The sequence below is a fragment of the Pleurodeles waltl genome, chromosome 9, assembly GCF_031143425.1.
Source record: "Pleurodeles waltl isolate 20211129_DDA chromosome 9, aPleWal1.hap1.20221129, whole genome shotgun sequence".
Classification (NCBI taxonomy): Eukaryota; Metazoa; Chordata; class Amphibia; order Caudata; family Salamandridae; genus Pleurodeles; species Pleurodeles waltl.
In genome coordinates this window covers 26,986,655-27,014,369 of record NC_090448.1, presented here as the reverse complement: position 1 = coordinate 27,014,369, position 27,715 = coordinate 26,986,655, and the positions used below count along the sequence as shown (strand labels likewise).

Genomic DNA, 27,715 nt, shown 5'->3' with positions numbered 1-27,715 from the left:
GAGATGGTTGTGTGGGGTGTTGTTGTGTCGAGCGATTGTGTTGGAGTGAGTGCTCGTGGTGTCGCTGTGGGTCGTGGTGGTGTTGACGTGGGGTGTGTTCAGGTTATGGGTTTGTTTGTGGTGGGGACGATTGGTGGGTGCGGTGGCTGTGCGGGAGTTAGTTGCGTTGAGGTTGTAGTGTTTGGTGTTGGGGGTGCTCGGGTTGGTGTGGGGCGTGTGGGTGTTGGCGGGTGTGAGAGGTAGAGCAGGAGAATAGGCAGGCGTAGCAGGTGAAGGGAACCAGTGTGTGTGTGGGGCTGGTTTGGGTGGAGGCGGGCGTGGTGCTGGGTTGAGGGAGTGGAGTGTATGTGAGGAGTAGTGTTGTCTGTGGGGGTCTTGGCTAGAGGGGCCAGGGGGACTGGTGCTGGGCGTGGTCCAGGCGTGGACGGCCGCAGACGGGCACAGACCGGCTTGCCTCTGGTGCGCCTCTGGTGCACCAGCGGCGCGGTCGCACATAGACCGCCATTAAGAGGGGGAGGTTGTAGGGAGGAGCAGCTGGGAGGTGGGAGAGGAAAGCGAATGGGGGCACGAGGGGGGCGGGGCCGCAGGGACGCAGCAGCAGGGTAAAAAGGCACAAAATGGGCAGAGAAATACAGCGAAACAGACACAATAAGAACAAGGCACAATAAAAAAACGATATAAACAGTAAAGACAGGGCACAATAAAAGTGATGGAAACAGACACACTGGTACACAGTCTGATTAGCTATCTTCAGTACGTAGGCTTTTCATTTCCGCCAATACATAATCTACATTACACTTCAAACCATCTGCAAAAGCGATCCTCATCTTTCCTTCTCTGAGCACTGATTTCCACGAGCTTACAAGGGTGACTCTCACAGCCACCTCTCTATCCATCATTAAGAATTTCACCTTCCAAACTGTTGCGTTTCTCATATTTAGCATCCAACGCCCTGCCCTGAGAGTTTCACTACAGCTCTATCAGTCAGGGCTCCTCAGTCTCACTCACTGAAACTGACAGGTGATCTACAAGCATGACTGACTCTCTTTCCTCAGGTCTCACCCTATCACTCAGTGTTATGTTTTATTGATTTGCATAGCACACTAATCAGCTGAGAGGGTATCCTGGCGTGTGGGCATCGGTGTAGTTATGTGGTCTTCAGCTGCTTGTTGAACTCAGGAAGTGAGGAGGACGCTCTTTTGTGTTGAGGGAGTTCATTCCATATCTTGAATGCAATGTGGGAGAATAAGCGACCTCCAGTTTTGATTTTGTGGATGTGGGGAGTGTGTGCAAATGAGAGTGATGCACAGCATACTTGTCTGGTGGTTTTGTGAAAGTGAATGAGGCTGTTCAGCTATTCTGGTCCTGTGTTGTGTAGGGCTTTGTATGTGTGCGTGAGAAATCTGAATTGACTACACTTGTGAATGGGGATCCTGTGATGCATCCTGAGGTGTGGTGTGATGTGAGTGAGGTATGGGAGGTCGAGTATGAGTCTTGCAGCGGAGTTCTGGATGATCTGGAGGCTGTGAAGGCATTGTTTGGAGATTCTGGCATAGAGAGTGTTTCCCCAGTGCGGTCTGCTGGTGATGAGAGCTTGGTGTAGGGTGGGGGTGAAGGCGTTGATCGGACCAGGGTTCCTTGTGCTGGGTGCGGTACAGGCCTGGACGGTCGCCGACGGGCTTGCCTTTGGGTCACACATGGCGTGCCAGTGGTGTGCCCTCTGCACGTCCATGTGGCAGCTGTCATTAAGTAGGTCCTGGGAGGGGGTGAAGTGCAGGGTGCCATGGTGTCATTTCCTGTGCTGATGGGTGGTGGGAAATGACCCACACTGGACACCTCCTGAACAGATGTATGTTTTGAAAATCCCAAAATTTGTATCCATTCATTTCTACAAGAAATGTAACTCTTCTGACACACTACTACATGCCCAACACAGCTCTGACGCCAACACGTACATATGTATCAACTTCCCCAGTACAAACACCTGTCAGTGATGGTGCGGTATCCAAGAAGGCCGACAACAGGGTGGAGTAAATGTCTTCTATAAAGACACGCCACATTGCAAGTTAGCCCTAATAATGTTCTACCCACTTTAGATTGTCGTAAAGTTGCTCTTCCACTCCCTACACCAAAGACAACATGTTTTCATGTATTATGTTATCAATCTAAACTAATGGACAATTTTACTGTACATTTATTATTTTATGTCTGCAGTTTTCTACAGCCCGAATGTGACCTTAAGGAAGTAAAGTGCTGTACTTTGTAACAAAACAGGTTGCAAAGAACAACTTATCAAAAGAAATAAAACAAAAACACTAATTTGTAGACAGCAACGTCAAAGAGAAAGTCAATAAAAACATGTGAATCAAGAAAAATCAAAGAGTGGGGCTTTCATTGGGTACTATCTGACTTGTAGAGATACAGGTTCTATCAGCTAAGAGAGCGGTGAGTAAGGGCAGTGAGATGGAGGATAAAGCTAGTGGGCAGTAGGTACAGGGGATCCCGGGCAGAGGCAGGAGGTTCCTGAGAAGTGAAATGCCCAGGGGCATGTCAAGTCATCTAAACAGCTTAGCTTGGTGCCTTGTCTGGCACTAATGCCGGCCTTTGTGCCTCAATACGTTTGGGCAGAGGGTCTTCTTCTTGGGGAAAGTTCGCATGTGGATGGGTTTCAAACTAAATCCAGGTTTCTCATTGGCTAAATCCTAGTCTCTCTCCTCACATTGAGGATCTACGTGAGAGAAAACCTGGGTCGAAATGTTTTCCTGGTCCACTGCAAGTGATGACTTATCCGGTGGGTCCTGATTTCAGATCTTAGCGGGCAAAACAATGGACCTCAAGATGCTGACCGCCGTGTGGGAAGGAACACAAAGAAGGGGGTGGAGCCTTTCCTCTAATATAGGCTTGGCCTTGATCTGCCACAGGCCAATCAAGAATGAAAGAGAGAGGAAAACAGGAGGGTCAGAACATGTACTCGACTAGCTAACACAAGGGCTAGGTAGGATGTGAAGTCTTCATGCCCTACATAACAATTTTTATCCTAAGTCTAGAGGGACATACACTAGTGCCCTGATCCTGCCCTGATGAGAGTACATTCTTCTTTTCAGGAGAAGGAAATGGGGAGAGTGGGGGTAAATGATTCGGGAGGGGTGTATGCTGTCAACCTGGATCTTGACATGATGAGAATACCTTCCGCCTTCCAGTAGGAAGGACGCAGCCCAGGTAACTGTCACTTTAATGCTCAAGAGGAAACAGACCATATGGACACCTAGGGCCTGATTTAAAGTTTGGCAGATTGGGTGCTCTGTTCCAAACATAACAGAATATCCCGCCACCAAATCCTTTGTCCACAAGGTCTATTCTGAGTTGGGCGAAACATCAGTTGTATGCCGTAGGCCCTGCCATTGGAAAACCTACTATGACGGCCGATTTAGTATGGGTCTTAGGAGTTAACACATCAGACCATCCACTATATTTAGTACAGCTGGTGTGATGTCCTTTCTTCTGTCCTCTTTTGAACAACAACAAAGTTTGGTGTGAGGCTGCCTAGAAGACAGTTACCAGCACCACATTTTCATTGCCTTCACGGCTGCAGCTCCTGTGAATACACAGAAATCAATGCTGGGCTGCTGATGATCTCTGAATATGACAGTCCTCTGTCTGTCAGGGTGGCCGATGAACTGTCCTCTGTCACCCTTGACAGACGCACTAAATACCACCATATACTAAGGGTCTGATTTAGATCTTGGCGGAGGGGAATACTCTGTCACAAACGTGATGGATATCCTATGCGCCGTATTACGATCCCATTATAGCCTATGGAGATCGTAATATGGCAGACGGTATATCCGTCATATTTGTGGCGGAGTATTCCATCTGCCGAGATCTAATTCAGGCCCTTTCTCTCAAGCCATGAGAAGTTAAAAGAAGGAGTTGGGCCAAAAGTACTTTCCTCTAAGCCTGAGGATGCCAAGGTTAAAGCTTTTGTTCAAATCCAATGGTTTGTGACTAGAAAAAGCGAAGTCGTGTTTTTGTTTACTGATTCCCATCTGTGTTTGACAGCTAAGCGAAATTCCTTGACAGAGCCCAGCTGGGAAGGGAGGAGAACCGTAAAGTGATTTGTCTGGTGGTCAGACAACACATAGAGGCCTGTGTACAAATACACAGACAAAAATCAGAGATGCCCATATAGTGGCAGATACAACAATCAAAATATCCAGAAGGAATAGATATATGACCAACTATCTAAGCGAAAACCTCAATTTTTCACTGAAAAATATTTTCTTTATTTCCATTAAGCCAATTTAATCATAGTGTCCACAAATTACCTGTGCACCCAAAAATCTAATACACAAAATATATATAACAATAAAACTCTAATTATATACAAGTACTACATATAAAGAAATCAGCCAACACTTCAGTTCGAGCACTGTAGTACATAAGACATAGGCTGCTTAGCCATCCAGAGGCAAGCAGTCACAAAGAAAGGTAGTGGCAGTTGTCCAAGGAAAGTATCTAGCCTCAGTGAGAGGAAACGGTCTCTGGAAAATTGTCCGATACAGTCCACAGATTATTAAATCCAACAATTCGGGAATTCCAACAGTCACTCCTTAGAAGTTACAGTCAATGCGTTTCCGCCTTAACAAATCCGGCCTCCTCAGGACAATGGAAACAGTGCCTTAGGGCAGTAAATTCATAAACTGCAGAGGCGATAAATAAGTAGTATATCGCAACAAAACTCATACTATTTATAGACACCAACCCGGCCGACTTTTTTTCCGGGATTACAGCTTGTAGGCATCTTGATTGTTGTACTGTTCTTGTCCCTGATCCAGTGGGGTAATAGGAACTCCCCCTCCCTCTGTCTGTTACTCATATAGTGGCAGATAACAAGCCTAACACGCACAATGATGTGGAGTGACGCATACTTAGGTGTGTGAGTGTATAGATGAATGGGTTACGCGTGGTTGGATACATTGATGGCTTTGGTTGCTTACACCGCTAGGTTGAGGGAGTGGACATGCCGATAAAAAGTATTGAAAAACAATGATTTTGTGTTTATGATATTCACAATTTGACTTGTAGGTTCTATGTTGACACTTTACTACAGTCTATGTATCAATAACAGTTATAATCTACAGGTCACTGGTCTGTAATGTTTCTGTGAACTACATCAACACTTACGACTGCAGCCAAATGGGCCGAACCCATAGGTGCCTGGGGCACACTGGTCACAGCGGCGTCCAATGACATTGGGTTTACATTTGCACTGCCCACCCAAGCGATCACAGACAGCACTGGTGGATCCCTGCAGGTCGCACTGGCATGCTGCAAGAAATCAACATTACAACATATTTTCAGTATTCAGTACGTACCAAATTATGTTAGCTGCATATATGTACAAACAAATATCTGTTACAAAGAGCATGCACAAATGTGTTCAAACATTTGTCTTCCTATACATAAATAGCTGACAATTGCACAGGGTGTAGTAAAGTCTTGGCTTGGTGTTGGCAGATTCTGACTCCATTTTGTACACTAAGGCCCTGATTTATACTTTTTGACGCTAAACTGCGCTAACGTAGTTTAGCGTCAAAAAGTATACCGCCGGCTAGCGCCATCCCAAGACACCGACCGGGCATCATATTTATGGTATGACGTTAGCTGGCGGTAAGGCGCAGTTCGCGTCAAAATATTTGATGCTAACCGGGTGGGGACGGCATAGGGAAAACTGGAGGTTGTGCATCAAAGAATGGCGCTAGTCAGGTTAGAGTCAAGAAAATTTTAGTGCACAACCCCCATGGACATGACTCCTGTCTAAGTAAAGACAGGAGTCATGCCCCCTAGCCCAATGGCCATGTCAGGGGATTTGTGTCCCCTGGCATGGCCATTTGGCCCTGTGCCATGTAGGGGGGCCCAAGTTAGGCCCCCCTTTAGCACTTACATTTTTTTTGTATTTACTCACCTCTACTTACCTCTACTTACCTGGGATGGGGCCAGGGAAGGGCACCTGTGGGCTCTTTGCATGGTCTCTGACCATGGAAAAAGGCCCACAGGTCCCCTAACGCCTGCCCTGACCCAGGCATTAAATAATGGCGTTAAGCAAGCTTAGCGCCATTATTTAGGCCCGCCTCCCTCCCGTGCACCACTTTTGCATGGGAGGATAAATAAGACTAAACATTTCATTGAATTCCAACATACACCTGACGACCTGAGATGGGTTGTATTGGAACGCATTACAAACACTAGAGACTGTACCAAGAGACTCTTTGAGAAAGAACAACGCTGGGTGTTTAGGTTAGGAACACATCGGACTGGACTAAATGATGATATACCCTGGTTGGAATTTACTAATCGATAGTCACAGGGTTCGATCTTTTCACTATGGAGATTTCACAATCAATATATAGTTTTTTTTTTTTCTTTTTTTTTTTAATGGCAGCCTCCATTATACTTGGATCTACGAATATATAGAACCATTTCTGAGGTTCGACATCATTTTATGATTGTGTTACCACAACTGATTCTATTATGACTCCCTCTGTCGTCAATGGTTGCATAGTGCACCCTCCTACACTGTTTATGCCCCCTTGATGGCAACTTTCATTTCAGTATGATTGGGATATTTTCTATTTTCTATTATCTTTCTACAGACAGTCCTTTGGGATTACCATTTTGGGGGTACAGCTATTGGTTGCCACCCTTGTTTGACCACAGGTCACCCTCTGTATTGGTATTCCACTACAATATGGCTGCCATTTTTTTGTTACAAAAACATCTCTACAATATGGCTGCCACTATTTCCTATTCCTAACCCCATTACAAAATGGCCGCCACTCTTTTACTGTTAGGGAATTCCTTCAAGATGGCCGCCACTATTTCCTATTCCTAACCCCATTACAAAATGGCCGCCACTCTTTTACTCTTGGGGAATTCCTTCAAGATGGCCGCCGTTTTTCCCCAGTCCTCTTTCTAGCTTGATGCCCCACCACCATTTATAAACCCCTCTCCAGCTATGTCTCACTTTTTCTGGGACGCGGAGCAGGGGTAGGTTATCCACCCGGTGGCCACACCAGCGGGGTAAGTCCTATGTTACCTTTCTTCAAGGAGCAGAAGAGTAACTATCTATATTGTAGACCACTTTCTTTGCCCCTTCTTGATCCTTGGTGGGAGCTGTCATTAAACATTGGACACTACTATGACCCTGTGTCCTTATTATTAATAGTATTGATGTACATTATTGGACTGGCGATTATCTACACTATACACATTTTTTGGACATGTTTGACTCGTGATTTAAGATTATTTTGACAATTTGAATTGATCACAATATTCCACATAGTTATGGTGATTACCTGTGTCCTCATACTTAGGACTTTCTGCTATTGGACATGTTTGAGCCATAATTTAAGTTTGTCCTGAATAGTTTGAATGGATTTATAATCCTTGAGATATTTATACTTGTTATGTATGACATGTCATCTATATCTATACTTAGTTGACTATACAAGCCTGGACCACTGATGCTTATCGCTATCCCGATGGGGCCCATCCTGTAATACAAGGAGGGTAAGGATTCATCCTCTGAATTGAGAGGAGTCTGTTTGATTTATATTTCACCGTGTGAAACACTGCACATTAGGGTTTCTCACCGGAATGAGCTCACTGTGCACATGGTTATATTTGTATTTTGAGTCTGTTTTTTTGCTCTTTGTAGGTTTTTGTGGTACGAAGAAATCCCGTATTGGGTTATAACATGTGGATTAGGTACGTTTTTTGGTCCTGACGAATCACACCGATCTTAACAGACATTTATTGCGAGAAACATGTTGACCCCGATGATAGAAGTATAGTTAGTTCTGTACTCTAACTCTCCACATTACCCTAATTCAGGGACAGACAGTTTTTTTGTTTCTGAGGGTGGACTAGACATTACTTCTAATCCTTACCCACACTCTGTTTTTAATCATGACAGGGGTCTGGGTTGATTAAATACGATATTTCCAGACCTCTAGCCCTTTTTATTTTCACATACCCATATACAAATCCCACATACTAGCACTCAGCTACTGGCATTCTTTACACTCAAAAGATCTTCGGCAAAGAGCCCCCACGAGGGGCCCGTTAGGCATTGCAGTGCCGGCCTGACGAGGAGCAAAAGTCCGATGATGAAGCATGTCACCATTTGATGAGTGAGGGCTCTTGTTCTAATAAGAGCAGACTCAAAGACTCTATTACTTACTGTATACATTTATACTAGTCTATTGGCTGGAACTGTGTACTTTTGGTTTTTAGGATAAATAACCTGGGCCTTAGAGTCATTTTTTGCCTGGGAAGGCCTACCTTGCATCTCATTGACACAAGGTAGTTTCCACAGGCAAAAAATTACCTTAGCTCCAATATTTTGACACTAGACGGGTCTAGCATCAAAATATAAATATGGAGTTAAGTTTGCGCTGAAATAGCGTAAAAAAATGACGCTTTTTCAGTGCAAACAGAGTATAAATATGACCCCAAGTAGGCAGGATATTTGCAGTGCTGTTGCAGCCTGTGTAGTGGTACAACATAGCTTATCTCCTCAGAGACCATACTAAACTTGTACGCAGAGGATATATAAAACATACAATTATGACAGGTATGCCACATTGGACTCCATAATCAATATTCTGCCATGCTTGTCACATATGTGGGCATGAAATGGGCGGGTGCACTAGCCCATGGTTCTCAGCGTGTCCATTCTGGCTGTGGTTACTGAATGAAACAAAGGGCCTGATTTAGAGCTTGGTGGATGGGTTACTCCATCACAAACGTGACAGATATCCCGTCTGTCGTATTTCGATTCCAATAGGTTATAATGGGAACGTAATATGGACAACGGGATATCTGCCACGTTTGTGACAGAGTAACCCCATCCACCAAACTCTATATCAGGACTATAGTTGTTTGTTAGGAAAGTAACTAGTCTCTACTGAGCACCCATGGTGCTGTCCCAGTTTGACGTGAAACTTCCATCACATCAGGGTTGTTTCTGATGGAAGCGACGTGTGGCCACGGTGTTTAAGAGGTGAAAAGAATTGACTCCTGCAAATCTTGCGAATCACCCTTTAATCGCCAGAAGGCCAACACTCCCGTCAAGCAAACCACCAATGTATCTTGCTTCAGCGATTCCCTGTTCAATTCCCCGTTCAATTTTCCACAACTCCCTATGCCTTTGTTTTGTTTTGCTTTATCACCTCTGCTACATGAATACTGCCACACCAGATCCCTCGGTCCTGGCAGTGTAACAGAGACATTCATGATGTGAGAAAAATGTGAATCACTGGGATATATGTTGTGTCCTTCAAAACTGTACATCTGTCAATCCATGGCAAAACCAGACTAAGCTAGAAACTTCATCGGGAATGCCCCGGGTGACCCCTGAAGTCTGTATTCCATATGACTGCACATGGGTTGTTTGCAAATTCATAGAAAAACAATTTCATGGAATACCATTACTGAGAAGCTAATTCATCTAAACTGTTTAATGGAAATTTTCAGAATGAATTTCATTCACCTTTTCGTTGAAAGCAATTTATAGAATGTCTTTTTGTCAAAATTTACTCCTCAATGCTTACTTTTTAGGTATAAATGCAATGGCTGCAGGGCCTACTTTCAGAAACAGTTTTGTTGCAAATATTTATTTCAGTGCTTTTCTGCAGGGGACATTATTTCATATTTATATATTTAAAATTCTCAAACAATTACTCTGGATGCTTTTAATTCCCTGACCCATCACCACCCGTAAACACCATCTATCGGTGAACCCTCACAACTCCTAAACGCCATCAATCCCGACCCTTAAAATCCACCCCTCACCACAGCCAAACTACACCCATCCCTTGAACCCTAAAAAACGCTCACTGCCCTACAAACCAGCCATCGTTGACCCATAAGAACTCCTCAACACCCTAAACTACTCATCCCTGAACCCTAAAAAACTCTTCCTACATCTAAACTCCACTCATCCCTGAATTCTTAAAACCCCTTACCAGCCAAAACGCCAGCCCATCCGGAACCCTAAAAACTCTTCACTATCCCAGCCGCTACCCATAATGAAACCTTAAAAACCCTTACCAGTCCTAAACTCCACCCATCCATGAACCCTAAAACTACTCAACCCCTCAACCCCCGTACACTCTCCCATGCCTGAAACCTAAAAACACCTCACACACCTAACCAACCATCTGTGAACCCTAAAAACATCATATTATGCCCCAACTGCAATTACACCTTACCCGTAAAATCCCTCATCACCCCAAACATTGCCCATCCCTGAACCCTAAAACCCCACTATAGTTCTAAACTCCACCCAAGTTTAATTTAATTTTGGACTTTTCCTTAAAATTGTCTTTCCTTTAAAATGTCTCCTTTAATTTGTCAATTGTCAAGTTAAAACTGATAAATGCAACACTGCAGGAATGACCCGGCACCACTATCCCTGAGGCTGCAATCTCCTGTGCCAGCAACCAGGAGCACCAAACACCAAACACAAGCGGATTGTGATGCTGTTAAGGAATTGCCATGTAATTCGATGCAATGATTATCAGTTTTGACACAAATCAATACATAAATATACTAACAAGTTTATAAAATTAGACAAAGTAAAGCAAGGAAAACATTATTAAATTTCCAAAATATTAAAATACATGCATTATATAATGTATCATCCCTTGTAATTACTGTAAATTATTGTTGGACAAATTAACTATTTTTGATGTCATACAAGAAGCCGTAGGTTATGCCTTTCTCAACCATTATTAACAGAAGAGCCGTCTGCATCGGGCACAGTTCATATGGGTACTTACGAAGCGCCCCTTCATGAATGATGGCAGAGATGCTGCACACGAGTTTGATGCACATCTCGGCGAGCGCGGGCATGGTGGCCATCTTGAAGGAATCCAAGCACTTGTAGCGTTCCATCTCCTCCCGGTGGTGCACAGAGATAGGGTCATTCCCATGGAAACCTGGCAGTTCTGAAAACCTTGGCAGTAGGACCAGCTGCAAGAATAAAGGACAGAGGCTCCATGAAGGTGTTCATAACAAGGGAAGATGTAGAAGAATGGCAAACAAAAAACAGCAAATATTTAATATGAGACTCTAATGCCTAAAGATCCCATGCCCAAGTCCAGTGCAGGCGAGAGGCGTGTGCTGCAAAACACAGGTCTCGGATTTGTTGCAAAGTCAAGGACCCAAGCATGTGACCCAAAACCCAAGACCACACATTACTTTGAATTCAGCAACCCAGAGAGTCTGTGACATGACCTTTGCTTATTAAAACCAATTGTGGGAGTGAGCACGATATGCACAACACATAGGACATGATTTAGAGTTTGGCAGATGGGTTACTGCATCACAAACATGGCAGATACCCTGTCCGCTGTATTATGATCTCCATAGACTATTATAGGTTTGTATGCGGCACACAGGATATCCGTCACATTTTGCCAGACTCTAAATCAGGCCCATAAAGGGGTGAATTAGAGATGGAAACAAGACAGAAAGAAACACAAATGCAGAAATGACTTCAGGGCAACTGTGAACATTCAAAGAGATTCTCAAACACCAAGATGAAAATATAGGTCCATATCCATAATTCACTTATTACCAGATGCATTTCCATATAAATAGCGCAGGCTTCTGAAATATTTGTCGTTGTCTCCACTGTTACAATTATGTATTTACCAAATGTCTGAGCTCAAAGTGCATCCGCAGGCAGAGGGACAAGTAAGATAATGAGGGGAAATGCCACTGATAGCAAATGTTGTGGTACCTCAATGTTTGAATGAAATACTCAACAGAAGTATAAAGGATACCTATTAAAACACATCAATCCAAAGAAATTTAAGAACATAAAATTGAAGACCTCATAGGCAACACATACGGCATGTACAGTTATAATTCTGGTCTTTTGAGATATATTCAATGTTATTTTCAACGATATCCCTAAGACATTTATAATGTTTCAGGGAAGGAGCTGAGAAAAGTCTCCATTGCAAATAACTGGTAGTGGAGTACGAATTACAGAGGATTTCCTCTGCAAAAGTCCTACGTATTTTTTCAAAACTCTGCTTTGTCAAGTTTCTTATGGCTTAAAAAATATTGCCAGGAAACATCTCAAATAAGCCCAGGTTTTACAGCAAACAATTATTGCACAGCTCCTCTTTTCGAAGGAACACTTGCAGCTAGCAAATTTTATTAAAAACACTTATTTTATGCAACAAATGTTATTTGCAAGGGTCTGCAGGCTGGAAAACTTTGGAATCCTTTCCTGGCAAAAATGAAAATTTTACCCACCTGATTGGAACATCTGATTAATAGAGAGGGGTTAATTTGTGGGCAGTCATAATGAGGGAGATGAATATACCCTGGGTAATTTTTTTCAGATTCACAGGGTTGTTAGCTCCAACAACAAGTGACAACTCGTACATCCTTGTAACATTTTTTATAAAGTTTTGCTTCAGCGATTCCCTGTTCAGTGATAAGGGATCAAACGCTGTCTTGTATTATTTAGGCATTGGGTTATGTATTGATAACCCCTTCTCCTTAGGCACATTCCTTTTGTCCTGAAGATGATCCTAGCATTGGAGTAAGGGATCGAAATGTCATCGACTGCAGCACAGTTTCCGTTTATTCACATTTAGTAGCGATGAGCGTGAGCACTGGTGGAATGTGACCGCATCTCTTAAGTTTCCTTGTGTCACATGTTCAATGCCTGAGTAGCTTCTCTACTGTACATTGTATGTTCCTTCCCTGTGTGCGTGTGCTTCCCCACTACATTGTTTAGTTTGTCAATAAATGTGCCAATTTTTGCATCTTCAATTTTGTAAATAGTACATAGACTTCATTTGGTTTCTATTGTTATTTGCTGTTCATTGTTTTCCTTGAGGGACCTATGTCCCTTTATAGTATAATGAGGATTAGGGGCACACTAATCATTCCACAGGGACTACTGTCCATGGATTGGGCTTCTATCTAGCGAGAGTAGTAGCGCTGTTGTGGTAAATGGTTCGCAGCTCATAGATTGAGGGCTCGATTCTCAAAGAGCCTCTGCAGTCGTGGCAGATTCTCGGCACTCGTGGCAGAATCTCCAAAAAATTAGAATTTGCATTGCAAGGATTCAGCCACGACTGCAGAACCTCCACCACGAATGCGGATCCACCACCATGACTGTGGAGCTTCTATCACGACTGCGGAGTCTTTGCCATGACCGTGGACCCTTCGCCTCGACTGCCAAGCCTCCGACACGACTGCGTAGGCTCTTTGTGTCTCCGGCCCTGTGTTTCTGTCAGATGTAGGATGTGTTTTCTTGTATCATCGGTGTATAGTTTTGAAAGGATAAAGGTTAGGGACAGGTATCCTCTCTTGGTCGGAGGGAGTCAAAATATGGCTGTGAATCTGCAATGTATTGTCAAGGGAGGTTATGAGTGCTCTAACAACAAAACAAAGAGACCCCTGTAAGGTCTTTTCCTCAGTTTCAGAGGATACGGGGCCTTGCCACGTGGAACAAAGTCATTTACCAATGGGACGAGGGGCCATAATACTTCTGCACTCCACTTGCAATGGGCAGACACTCCCTTTTGGAGTTGATTCTTTAGGGGTAGTGGGGTCAAGATCTCAAGGTTTACTCCAGGAGGAGCTAGCTGTTAGAAGCTCAAAATGCAGTGTACTACAATTGACAGCACTTTAGAACTTGACTGTCCAGTGAGCTAATAGTACAAGGCACGTTATGATACCTAAACGTTTAGGTTTGGGCCAAAGACCCAAACCCAAATGTGATTATAGCTCCCTCACGTTAGGAGCCACAAGAGTTTGTAACACTGGGGCTCAGGGTTGTTGTGATTATGCTGTGAATGATTTAGCTTCACTCGGCTAAACTCGAAGAGCCTGGGACTCCTCTCTAAAACAGGAGTGTGAGCAACGGTGTACAGAGATACTGACACAGAGCTAAAGATATATTATATTGTAGCCTTATAGCCCTTCGTAGCAGGCTATACCAGCCATTAGAGGTCCGCTCCAGTGTTAAAGGCCTGAGCTAAAGGCGAGGCCTATTAACAAGTGAGCGGAACTTTAATGGCCGGTATAGCCCTCTATGAAGGGCTATAACGCTATTAGAACATTCCGCCACTAGAGGACAGAATGTTCTAATAAACGGAACAAAGGCCTCACGGGGCCCAAGGGGGCTGAACCGCACCGACCCCCTCAGACCACGCCCGCAACCTCGGCTTCATCTTGGACCCTCTTCTCACCATGACCAAACAAGTCAACACCGTGTCCTCCGCCTGCTTCCTCACCCTCCGCATGCTCCGCAAGATCTTCGGCTGGATCCCTGCCGACACTAGAAAAACCGTGACCCACGCCCTCGTCACGAGCCGCCTGGACTACGGCAACACCCTCTATGCTGGGACCACCGCTAAACTCCAAAAACGCCTGCAACGTATTCAAAACGCCTCGGCCCGCCTCATCCTCGACGTACCCCGCAACAGCCACATTTCCGCACACCTGAGACACCTGCATTGGCTCCCAGTCAGCAAAAGGATCACCTTCCGTCTCCTCACCCACGCACACAAAGCCCTCCACAACAAGGGACCAGAATACCTCAACCGTCGCCTCAGCTTCTACGCCCCCACCCGTCTCCTCCGTTCCTCTGGCCTCGCGCTCGCTGCCGTCCCTCGCATCCGCCGCTCCACGGCGGGTGGGAGGTCCTTCTCCTACCTGGCAACCAAGACCTGGAACACCCTCCCCACCAGCCTCAGGACCACCCAGGACCACTCCGCATTCCGGAGACTCCTCAAGGCCTGGCTTTTCGAGCAGCAGTAACCCCCTCTCTCCCCTAGCGCCTTGAGACCCGCACGGGTGAGTAGCGCGCTTTATAAATGTTAATGATTTGATTTGATTTGATTTGAAATCCTCTCAGGTTCCATGAGGCTTTTGTTTACAGGCGTTGCGGTGTGAAAAATATTGGAATGTTGTACTCCGGGCTTCTACCAGCCATTACAATACCAGAGCTAATCCAATGTCTCCAATGGCGCTCCCAACATTCCGATGTTCCAATAAAAGTAGGACCATCAAAAAAATAGGTTATCCCTAACTTTAAAAAATGGCTCCCAAAAACATATCACCTAAGCATCAGCATGCCCACCTTTGGGAATCCTTAGCCCTTCTCCTTCTGTCCTAGTAGCCAGACGGCTTGGCATTGGTGACCACTGTGGATCACTAGGACTTGACACTAGAGCCCTGAATCCCACTGGACCCTGAGTTTGAGATTGCATGCAAACTAGTGAGCCACCATCCACATTTGTCCCATAGATGCCCCTATTTAGTGCCTATATTTTGAAAACTACGTCTTGCAGCAGAGTAATAGCTGCAGCCACAGACGGCTTTGGTTTGCTACCACCAACAAGGTAGAACTCGTTTTGGTGAGGGGCAGGCATAGCATAATTACTTACGTGTCATTTTTATAGTTTCAGTGTGCTTATGAGAGACATTCAATGACTAAATGGGTGACAACTTCGAGTGACACTTTCTCGTGAGCAAAATCAAGCAATGGAGTCCATGAAAAAAGGTGCATATCAGAAATTACACCCATTTGCTCAACGAAGAATTCTACGAAGATCTTGAAACTGGTGCAAAGTACCTGATCTTTGCAGCAGGCACTTTAACCCTCTGTGCTACTTGATGCTGAGCTGCAACAGCCCCTTAACAAAACCCTGATCTCTCTCCAGCAGGAACATTACTCATCAGTTAACTTTGATGTTTTTTTGATTGTTGTCTGAAAACTGCCGGATACACAGGTAACTCTCCAGCAGGAGCTTTCATTCCTATGAGTTATGTCTGAGCACAGCACCTTCTCCCACAGCCCAGCCAAAGGTCTGGCTGAACCATAAGTAACAGAGGGTCTCTGTGGCAAAAGCAGTAACTCACTGAGCTATCTACATAACATACAGTTTTGTGATATTATGGTACACGTTCTTTGCAGCAGGAATATTACCGTGCTGCGCTTCTTCATGGTAAGCCAACTCAAAAACGCCACCAGACAAAACTCTGATCTCTCTCCAGCAGGTCTTTGACTTATTATGCCAGAGTCACTGTCTGTGCTGGGAAAAATGCCTGGCGCCTCGAGCTGGTGGTGCCAATGTCTGGAGTCTGGTCTAAAGAAGGCACCCTTACATTAGAACACTGGGTCAGAATTCCATGGTTTGTGCATTACATTTTTTTTGCTGGAAAGTATAAATCTGGATTCAAATCTAGACGATCCCGGTATCATTCTTCAATTCAGCAAAAAATAATTGAAAAATCAATTAACGGAATGGAGGGAAAGTGACAGAGCAAACAGAGAATGTAGGAAATCGACAGTAGCACTTTATATGACTGAAGCCATTTGAGACAATTCAAAACTATTTATTAATAGTTTTAAATACTCAAGAAATATTTTACTGAACTTGAATGCATTTTAGGACATTGCATTTCTTAGTGGCTTTGGAGTACAAATTTACTGAAGTGTCCCTGTGGGGATGATTTGCACAATCCACAATGCATTTTAATATATCTTGCAGATTTTATCATGATATTAGGAAATGTTTCTTAAAACCTCTATTTGTCATCAACAAATTATTTTATTGTGGAGAAGCTTTTAATTATTTATGTAAATTGGATACTAAAGGGCAATGTCATGCAGTACTAAAATTTATTTTATATGCTATAGAACAAAGGAAAAAATAATTCACCTAGAAACTCTCCGCTATGAGAATCAATAATGGCCACATTTGTTGAAATAAAAGATTTTAACTATTTATTATTAATGCTTAGTAAATATTTGATTGTATGGTATCTTAGTTTTTTGTTTTTTAAAGGAATTGTATATCTTTTATGGAGTAAAACCCGAATAAAGATTGATTTGATTGATTGATTGAGTCACACAGCAGGCGGCTGCTCTGCTGCTCAGATAGTGTCACTGTGATGTGGTTGGCACTGACAGCCAGGCACAAAGAAGACCGGCACCTAATGCTGCTCACACATGTGAAGTCCAAACGACTCCAGCTTTACATGTGAAACCCCTCCCACACATGCGTGTAGACAGCCAGTCCCAGAAGGCAAAAGGCCCCAGTAATTGGGGACTGAATTGAAGTTTTATGGGGGTGCCCGTAGGCATTCCTCCTTCATGGGTAAATGTAAAAAAGTCTTTGCCCCTGATTAGAATAGACGCTGCCCCAGAGTCAGCCCCACGTAGCCTGTTTGAGAGGGAAGTTGTGTCTCTCAAAAGTGAGCTTCACATTGTGTGACCCCTGACACCAGGGCCCGGCTCTGATGTCTAAAACATTTAGCGGCATATTTATGAGCCCCTTGCGCTGCTGGGGCATCACTTTTTGTGACACTCCGGTAGCGCTAACTACAAAATTATATCTATGAGGCACTGCAAAGCCACTTTGCGTGGCACTGAATAGCCTCATAGATACGGAGTAAGGCAAGGCAGCGTAAATCGCTACGCTTGCGTACTCTGCTTTAGGGAGGTGTTCCATGGACATTGCAGTGAGTGTTCTCATGCAACATGCGTGGATTATGACGCTTTCTCAGATTTACAAAACCATGTAAACCTGGGGATGTGCAAAAACCTTACGCCTCCCACAGGAGGCGTAACGAGGAGAAGTAACCTAACTTCTCTTTGTTTTCTCCTCTTTCCATGTGTACTGTATTCTGCAGCACACACGGGAAGAGGAACATACCTCTCAGGATTGTGTTTGTGCAGGAAGGTGTCCCTTCCTGCACTTAAACAATCCCACCAGCAACACAGGGATCCTTGTCCCATGGTGCAAGGGTGCCTGCATTGGCGCTCGCCTGCCAAAATGGGAAAAGACAGGAATACACTGTATAGTATATTTATAAATACGGTGCATTCCTGCCCTTTCACTTTGGCGTAGGGCAGTGCAGCAAGGCGATTTGCTGAGCTGCCCTACGGCAAGTCCCCATAAATGAGGACCTTACTGTTAAAGGGAGAACCACCAGCGTGGCCGTGGGATTTTGAGTTTATGTGGCAAAACGCATACCCGTCCAGAAAACATACAAAGTGTGGGTGGCACGGGTGCTCAAAGGCATGCAGAGGACTTTCATTCCTTATCAGTTCTTTTACAGCATTTTGGTTGCAGATCATTCCATCCAAAACTGGGAAAGAATTATACACGCCTTGTGGCATGATTCATGCAGGAATGTGACCTTTTATGGTGCATCAAAAAGCTTGTTCCACCTCAGCCTATATGATGCTTGACAGAGTCGGGGCATGTCACGTTCTGTCATTAATATACTGAGGCTCTGCACTGACAGAATGGGAGGTTAGTTGAAAGAAGCCATCTTGTCTTCTAGGCACTGTGGACATGTCATTGTTTGCAGTCTTGTGAACCCAGTTGTGGCTGCTGCCAGGAAGGGGTGGGGGCAGTGCACGGAGCGGGGGGTGGGGTAAAATAAATGAAAATAAACTTACCTGCCCCTCATGATCCACTGCTTCTGCTCCAGCGATTGCCCTGAGTGGGCAGAAATGCCGCTCAGGGAGGAAGTGGGGCACTGTGCTTGGTCTTCACCCGGATGTTAAATACAGCCGGGTGGAGAGTTTCTCAGCCCGCATGTCAGTTTGGCATGCCTCGGAGGGCCGGCCAAACTGACATGCGCACTTAAAAGCGCACCACTACTCCTCCTCCACTCGCTGACGTGGAAGAGGCTGGCCCCGCCCTGCCCTATGAAAGCATAATAATAAAGGGATAATCAAATACTTTCATTATCCCTTTGTTTTTCTGCTGTCAGCAGCGGGGAGATGCTCCTCCGCCATAGTGGGGGGGCCGTCCCTGTGTGAACCTGGTAGGTGCAGGGAATCGAAATGTTAGGCTATTGGTGGGTGACTTGCATATGATAGGGCGCCTCTCAAAGGGGACAGTGGTGTGCATAAAAAGTGGTGGAATGCAAACCAGAGCCAGTGCCATTGCAACGTTGTATTCGTAAAACCAATATAGCCACTGTTAAATATTTCAAAACCTAGATAACCCTTAGCAAGTAGTAAGTCGGAGATTTGATGGACTCGGGAAATACATTCCTGGAAAGTAAAGGCACCGCTCTGTAAATGATCCCTTGTAGTAATCATAGGGTAATAAATTGTTTTTTTTACACAACGCATGCTATTGCAGTTGTACAGCTAATTAAAGCAGCAAATAACATGATACAGTTGCATAGGCGATCGGCCCCAATGGAATTCTAATTTGTGACCTGCACTTGGAAACATATTTCTGCAGGAGATGCATAAACCCATTAAGCTACCTTGCAGGTGTTTGACTGTGATGATGATGACAAAAGGCTCTAAGAAGGATACCTACATTTGGTACATGTCGCTGGACTGGGTGACATAATCAGCTAGACCAAGAATGCACATGAAGAGTTGTGTTTCATAGTCGAAACTAGGAGCGGGCAACAAATTCCACTCAGTCGGCGGTGTTGGTGGAATTTGGCCAGTCCGCACTAAGCTTGTAACGGGGAGTTCCGTCAAAATACCACTAATCGCCACACTGCAGGGTGTTTTTTTTTTAGCACAGCTCACTATCATAAGTTGACGAGTGTGAGCGAGAATTGGCATCCCCTAGCATGATTTTCGGGCTCTTAGAAGGCACCTGACGAGATTTTCTCTTTGCGAACAGTAGCGGATGGTCGCAACCGTTTGCAGTGAAAAAGCTTCTGCTAGAGTAGAAAATCTACTTAAGCGGCAGCAAAATCTACTCGAGCAGCAGCGCCATCTGGCACGCCATGTGGTGCCTGATTTTTCAGTTCTGAACGAGCTCCCAGCACTAAAAATCAGAACGAGCAGTGCAATGTGATGATTTTCATCCGTTCACAGAACTCCGCGGAATGTCATGGTGTTTTCATGTAACTCCACGGAATTCCATGGAGTGAAACTCCGTGAGTTCCACCCACCGCTAGTGGAAACCCCTTCAATAAGGATTACTCTGCTGCCACAATATGTATGTTCACCTCTCCCAGCCACTGCCAGCCACTAGACACACATATTGGCACAGGCCTACTTACCGAATCGACTGAAATAAAAGCTGCCATGTGACGGTGCTGCACGCCAAAGCGCTGGAAGCGAATCGCAATCTCATACTGGTTACCGGGTTCGAAGCAGAAAGGCCGGGATAGGACGATGTACCTGGGAGAGGAGTGAGCAGAAGAGAGACAGCGAGAGAGAGAGACGGAGAGAGAGAAAAAGAGAGAGAGGGAGACGCAGACATAGAAAAAGGGAGAGAGACCAAGAGAGAGAGAGAGAGAGAGGAGGAGTGCAAAAAAAGAGAGAGAGGGAGGCGGAGAGAGAGAGAGGGAGAGACAGACATAGAAACAGGGAGAGAGACCAAGAGAGAGCAATAGAGAGACAGATAGAAAGAGACCGAGAGAGAGAGAAAGAGAGAAAGAGTAGGAGAGAGAGAAGGGGAGAGATGACATGTCACTTTACATAATACATTGTTACCAAGGAGTGGAGCATTACACAGCTACAGGAAATAACCATGGATCTCAACCAGGGGTAGCCAGGGGTATCTGTTGCTACCCCTGGGCTACCCTTTGCCACCCCTGGCTCTGCCATTACCCCTCTGCGTTCAGGGGTCATGCAGGCAGCAACCGGAAGGTAAACTAGGGATGTGGGTAGTATTCACCCCTTGTCCCTCCACTACGCGGTTTTTAGCAAACCTGAGGCTGTTGAGGGCTTCGGGTGAGACAAGTGGCCAAATGTGTGTTGTCACTGGGATAAGAGTGTGTGTGTGCTTCCTTAAGCTTCCACAGGCTTTTTGCTTAATTAATGTCCATGGAAATAACCCTAAATGTATGCTTAACTAATCAAGCTCCTTTAGGACACTGAATTAGCAGTGAGGCAACAGTTTTCTTTTGCTGCTTTTTAAAATGAATGTGACCTATACCACAATAGTGTATGACACACTTATGGAATATTTAAGGCAGCTCTCTGCATGGCTATGGCTGGCACTACAGTTTGGAATCCGATGCTGTGCTGCAGATAAACCCCAAATGTGAATATGGTTTTAAACCCACACAACCATGCCCTGAAGTTTGCACTGTTGCACTGTTATCTTGGGTTTTGATAGCTCATACTTGCAGGAGTGTTTGTGTGATGGCTCCTCTTGTGAAGTTGAACTCTCCCAACAATGGCAGCCCTAATGTTATTGCTTTCCCAGCATTCCTTACTCCCCTGACATCCTCCCCTCCCTGATGCATCTCATTCACAGTCTGGGATATGATCCAGACGCCCCCTTTCACACTTGCAGTAGGTACATCTATGCATGATTACTAGGAGCACTAGGGCCTAAAACTATTTAATTTCCAAACATCAGCTTTAGGTTTTAGTTGGCAGGAATCAGGGTTGGAGGGGCTGTAGTGGTTGTGGTTTTCGGACACAGTACCATGAACCCATCTGCGTTGAGTGTGTTTAAGTGAAGGAAAGGCCGGCAGTCTTTATGCACTGCAGGTGCTGATTGGATTTGGGATGCATGCATGGGGAGAACATGCTCCGTAGCAGAGCACCTGCAGAGCACCACTTTCCCCAGTAGACCACAAACCCTTGTGTGGCTAGAGACATGGCAGCCATCTTGGATCTTCAAGGCAGCCATCTTTTATCTTCAGGTAGAACACCTCTTATGGTGCCCTGTGTCTTAGGATGGCAATTGTGCTACAATGTTGCTGCAGCCAGGACCTTGCTACATGGATGATGAAGCTCAAGTGGCAATACCTCTTACTTTCTAAAGGAGTGTTAATTGACACTTGCATCACAAAGAAAGAAACTTTGAATTATTTCTTGCACATTCATTTTGAACTCAAGACATGCTATGCTATGAGTTCTTGTGAAGGAACTCTTCTTAAGAGGACTTTGCACACGTACATACATATTTATCTATGTTTTGTAAATGGTATCTATCTATCTATCTATCTATCTATCTATCTATCTATCTATCTATCTATCTATCTATCTATCTACTACCTACTGGCAGTCGCAAGCAGGTGGTTATAGTTAGGATCATGTTTCCATTGAAAAATAGTTTTTTGACTTGCCTATATCTTTGGCGCCGTTTGACAGATCTTCATGAAAATTTCCCCAAAAAGTGTGCAGGTAATTTTTGGTGCACATGGAAAGTTTTGGGGTGATCTGTAAAGCAGGGGCGGAGAAAAGGGGATGGGGGCTTAAATAAAAATGCATTTCCCATTTTAATTCCCATAGGGAATCTAGACACGACTATAGCCCAAACCGCTGGTCGGAATTTACACCAAATGTGACAGAATGTAGCTGTTGGTCCAGAAAGAGTGATGTTTGTTATTTGGTGTAAATCTGTTAAGTAGTTTTTGAGATATTCAAAGCAAAACAAATATTGATATCTAGAGGCGCAAAGGCTTCACAATTGTTCCTGATCTCATGCAGACATCTGATTGGCTGCCAACACGATAACCAAGAAGTGTTGGCAGCCATCTTGGGACTCGTCTTCAGCCCTGGGGACCATCACCTCACCGGGGCTATTGTTTCTAAATAAGGGGGACCAAGCACCCCTCCCACTGCCCTGGGGACCACCACCTTCCCAAGGCTGGAATAAAATAAGATTGGGGGTTCTTGCGGACCCCTGGCCCCAGGGACCACCACCTCACACCTTCGCCATGCATTGCGAATTACCTTAGAAATTTCAGCACTCATGACAACTTTTATAGCGTCAGTAAAAATATCAATGACACATTAGAAGTCAAATTGTTAAAGAAAAAACTGTGCCTGGTGAGGGCGTGAGTTATATTTACTTTACACTGCGAGTTATAGTCACGTAAAATAACTCTAACTATAACTGCCGAATTTTTCTGGTTTGTGCGAGCAAATTCGGAACCTAACTATAATGACCCTGTAAACTGTGTAACCTTTGTTTTTCACGAAAATTCCCCCAAAAAATTAGACGCTCAAGCGTGGGCCAAGAAAAAAGGGGTGGGGGTGGTCACAAAACACTTTTTTCCCTCTGCATCTTTACATAGGGATTTTGAACAGCAATAGTGCCCGAACCACTGGAAGGATTTACACCAAATTTGGCATAAAGTTAGGTCCTGGTCCAGAAAGTGAACTTTTTGTGATTTGGTGTGAATCTGTTCAGTGGTTTTCCTGTAATTAAGTGAAAAAACAAATTTGTAAATATAGGGACGTGGATCCGTCGCGACTCCTGCGCGGAGAGCCGCAGCTCAACGCACCAAAAGCAGTACTGTGATTGGCTGACAGCAAGCTGTGAAGAAAGTTACGTCTACCATTTTATGAAATGGTGCACGGTCCCGGGGGATGAAAATAGAGGAAGAAAACGATAGAAGGAGTCAGGGTAGAAGTACTCTGATCCCATAGGGGCACTGAATGGGTGAATGCATGACCCCTTTTTTGGTCAAAAAATGTAAAAGCTCAGTCGAGGCCCTCAGCACAACTCTCCCATGTAACGTTGCAACAGAGTTGCAAACCCTGCAGATAAAATGTTTTATTAAATATACATTTACACACTCATTCACAGCCTGAGTCAGTCACACACCCACTCACAGACGCACACAGAGCGTGGTACACCCAATCATACACTCATGCATCCATTCAAAGATACCGTAACACACACACACAGCAAGTCACAGACCAACTCACAGTCACACATCCACTCACAGACCCACACAGACAATTGTACACCCACACAGACACTTACACACCCACTCACATACCCACTCAAATACTCACACACTATTCACAGATCTAACCACACTCATGCACCCACTCACAGACCCACTGAAGCTCATACACCCACTCAAAGACCCACTCAGACTCTCATACACCCACTCAGACACACTGACATTCATATAGCCACTCACAGATGCACACAGACATTGGTACACCTACTCACAGATCCACTGACACTCATGCACCCACTCACAGACCCACTGACACTCATACACCCACTCAAAGACCCACTCAGACTCTCATACACCCACTCACAGACATAATGACAATCATATAGCCACTCATACATGCACAAATATACTGGTACACCCACTCAAAGACCCACTCACACACTCATGCACTCCCAGACCCAGTCACAACCTCATGCACCCACTCACAGACCCACTTAGATACTCATGCACCCACACACAAACCCAGTCAGGCCTTCATGCACCCACTCACAGACCTACTCAGACACTCATGCACCCACTCACAGACCCACTCAGACCATCACACACCCACTCACACACCTACTCAGACACTCACACACACTCTCAGACCCACTCACATCCTCATGCACTCGCTCACAGACTCACTCAGACACTGACACACTCACTCACAGATCCACTCAAACCATCACACATCCACTCACAGAACCACTCAGACTCTCATGCATCAACTCTCACACCCAGAGACATCCTCTAACACATATTCTCACACCCACAGAGACAGAACCAGTGTGTGGTTGGGTGTTTATGGGGGTTGGATGCATGGCTTGGCCTGCGGCCAGGCCCTGTGGCCAACCCTCGCCACACACAGCCAAAGGCTGGCCGTGAGCGGTGTGGGGTTGGGTGGTTATCGGGGGCTGGCTGCATGGCCTGGACGCAGGCCCTGCAGCTAACCCCACCAGACATGATCAAAGGCTGTGTGCAGCAGAAGTTGGATTAACGTATAGTAATTAAAATTACTTTACATTAAAAAAAATAGAAATTCACTGAATAAACCGAAGGTTACAGGGACGTTGTAGTAGGTTCTGAATTTACTCATACAAAACAATAGAAATTTAGCAGTTATAGTTAGAGTTATAACTATAACTCACACCCTAAGGTAACTATAACTTGCGCCCTTGCCATGCACAGCTAATTTCCCCGGATATTACAGCACTCATGACAACATCTATAACATAATTAAAAATATAGATGAAACATTAGCAGTCAAATTATTGAAGACAAAACTGTGCATGGCAGGAGCTAAAAGTTTAGAACCACAGAGGGTTAATGGTGTTCCTTGTTTTTGCAGCTCTACAAAGTCATGAGGAAACTATACTTAACTGGGCGAACAAGGAGTTTGCCCAGCACAACAGTGAAACAACGGACTTCCCATCCTCACAGGACCTCTGTGATAGACTCAACACTTACTTTCACCACAAAATCAAGACCATCTATGACAGTTTCAGCAAGGACAACCTACCTGCAGAACCCCATCTACCAAAACCCGACACCAACAAACCAACAATCACCACCTGGACCCCCCCTCACCACCGAAGATAATCTGAGAACAATGAGGTCCATACACTACGGAGCCCCCACGGACCCATGCCCCCACAACATTTTCAACAGATCTGCAGACACCATCGTCCCCAAGCTCTGCCTCGCCCTCAACCACTCACTAGCTGCTGCCACCTTCCCCGACAATTGGAAACACGCAGAGATCAGCCCCCTCCTCAAGAAACCCTCAGCAGACCCCACCGACCTCAAAAACTTCAGGCCCATCTCCCTACTCCCTTTTCCTGCGAAAGTCATCGAAAAAGCAGTCAACAGCCAACTCGCCACGTTTTTAGAAGACTACAACATCCTCAACATCTCCCAATCTGGATTCAGGAAAAACCACAGCACCGAAACAGCCCTCCTGGCCGCAACAGACGACATCCGCTTCCTGCTGGACAAGGGAGAGACGGCAGCACTCATCCTGCTAGATCTCTCGGCGGCCTTCGACACAGTCTCCCATTACACCCTGATACGAAGATTCCACGAAGCCGGCATCAGAGACAAGGTCCTCGACTGGATCCAATCCTTCCTCTTCAGCAGAACTCAACGAATGAGACTCACCCCCTTCCTCCCAGATCCCACACCCACCACCAGCAGAGTTCTCCAGGGATCTTCCCTCAGCCCCACGCTGTTTAAAGTCTACATGGGCCTGCTAGTCACCATCATCAGAAGCTACGGAATCAACATCATCTCCTACACCAAAAACACCCAACTCATCCTCTCCCTCTCCAACAAACCCGACAAGGCCAGACACAATTTCCACAAAGGCATATAAGCAGTTGCCAACTGGATGAGAAGCAGCTGCCTTCAACTCAACGCAAACAAGACAGAAGTACTCATCTTGGGCCCTCAACCAAGCGCGTCGAACAACTTCTGGTCCCCCTCGGAAACCCGCCCACCCCCATCAGCCAAGCCCGCAACCTCAGGATCATCCTGGACTCCAATCTGAGCATGAACCATCAAATCAACTCAGTCACCTCCACCTGCGTCTGCACCCTCTGCCTCCTCCGCAAGTCCTTCAAATAGATCCCCCTCGAACACATAAAGACTGTCACACACGCCCTCATCACCAGCAGACTGGACTATGGCAATGCACTCTATGCCGGTATCAAAAAGAAACTCGTCCGCAAACTACAAAACATCCAGAACGCCGCCGCCAGACTGGTGTGGAGACCTCTGACTCTGGTTTCTCTCTCACTCCATTCCCATTCCCTCCTTCTCCTGTTGACCCTCGTATATGAGCCTACATGGTTGTTGGTGGGATTGGTGAGACAAGGGAAAGGACACTGCTTTCATTGGATTAAGTGCACAAGATTAGTCCAAACCGGACACTAATATCCATGAGTGTGGGCAGCACTGAATAGCATGTGGAAAATACCTAATGAGCGTACACCATGCACAACCGTAGATGTTGCTGTGGAAGAGTTATGTAGCATGTAAATCCTACATGTAATTTGTGCCGTGCACACCTAGTGAGAGCTCAGTGCACAGGACCCCTTAGTTATGCTTTAGCTGAATCCCACTTTTGACTTGGATTGAACACAACCGTGAGCAGCTCTACACTTGGTGGATCAGGCTCATGCACTATTTAAACCTTCTTTGTGCTACACTTCAGTGACTCACACACAAGTTTGTGAACACTTTCAGGGGAAGTGGGTATCACTGTTGTTTGTAAAAGCCTCCCCTTCCCATCCACCTCAGGCAGTCCCCCACCCTGTCACAGTTCTGGAGGGACCTCAAGACCTGGCTATTCGACTGATCCTAACACCCCCCCCCCACCTCCAGTAGCGCCTTGAGATACCCATGGGTGAGTAGCCGCGCTTTACAAATCCCTGATTGATTGACTGATTGAAAGCCAATTTTCAGTACAGCAAACACTTAAAGTAAAGCAGCGGTCTGTGCACCTTTAAAGCCTGAAGGGTGCGGCTGTAAGCAAATGCATTAGAAAGTGTCACTGTTTTCTTGCAATAGTGCGTTAGGTAATATGTTGTCCCAGAGCACAACTGAAGCACTAACTGTGATCTCAGCCATCCGTAGGCGGCAGCACAATAAGGACTTTCTTGCAGAGTCAGCTACAGCATTAGTCATAACAAGTTAATGCATAAATTGATGTTTAACAAACAATGCTAAGATAATGCAACTTCACTGATGATTAATAGAAGTAAATCATATTCTGTGTGATGTATAATGTGACACATAATGCGTTAATCTGATATTCATGAAACAATGCTAAAGTAACATGATTCAACAATGTTTAAAATAAGACCAGCAACAACAATAGAGTATTTCTCCCTCCCCCTGCAATGACTCATGCAGTGTATCTGTTACCTGCCGCCTAAGCTGCTTTGGCACTAGACTTTTATAAACTTAGGGCCTCATTTATGAGGTT

The 27,715-nt window shown here is 45.2% G+C and overlaps 1 protein-coding gene across 2 annotated transcripts in view; it reads right to left on the bottom strand.

Moving 5' to 3' along the window:
- LOC138258878 (laminin subunit beta-1-like) overlaps nt 1–27,715 on the bottom strand; it is a 382,113-nt gene that overhangs the window by 106,306 nt on the left and 248,092 nt on the right. For both annotated transcript variants that reach the window (XM_069206183.1, XM_069206184.1), the window contains exons 18-20: nt 20,095–20,215; nt 10,845–11,037; nt 5,185–5,328 (exon numbers count right to left, since the gene is read on the bottom strand). In XM_069206183.1, the coding sequence (XP_069062284.1) occupies nt 5,185–5,328; nt 10,845–11,037; nt 20,095–20,215 (458 nt within the window). The remainder of the gene's footprint in view (nt 1–5,184; nt 5,329–10,844; nt 11,038–20,094; nt 20,216–27,715) is intronic.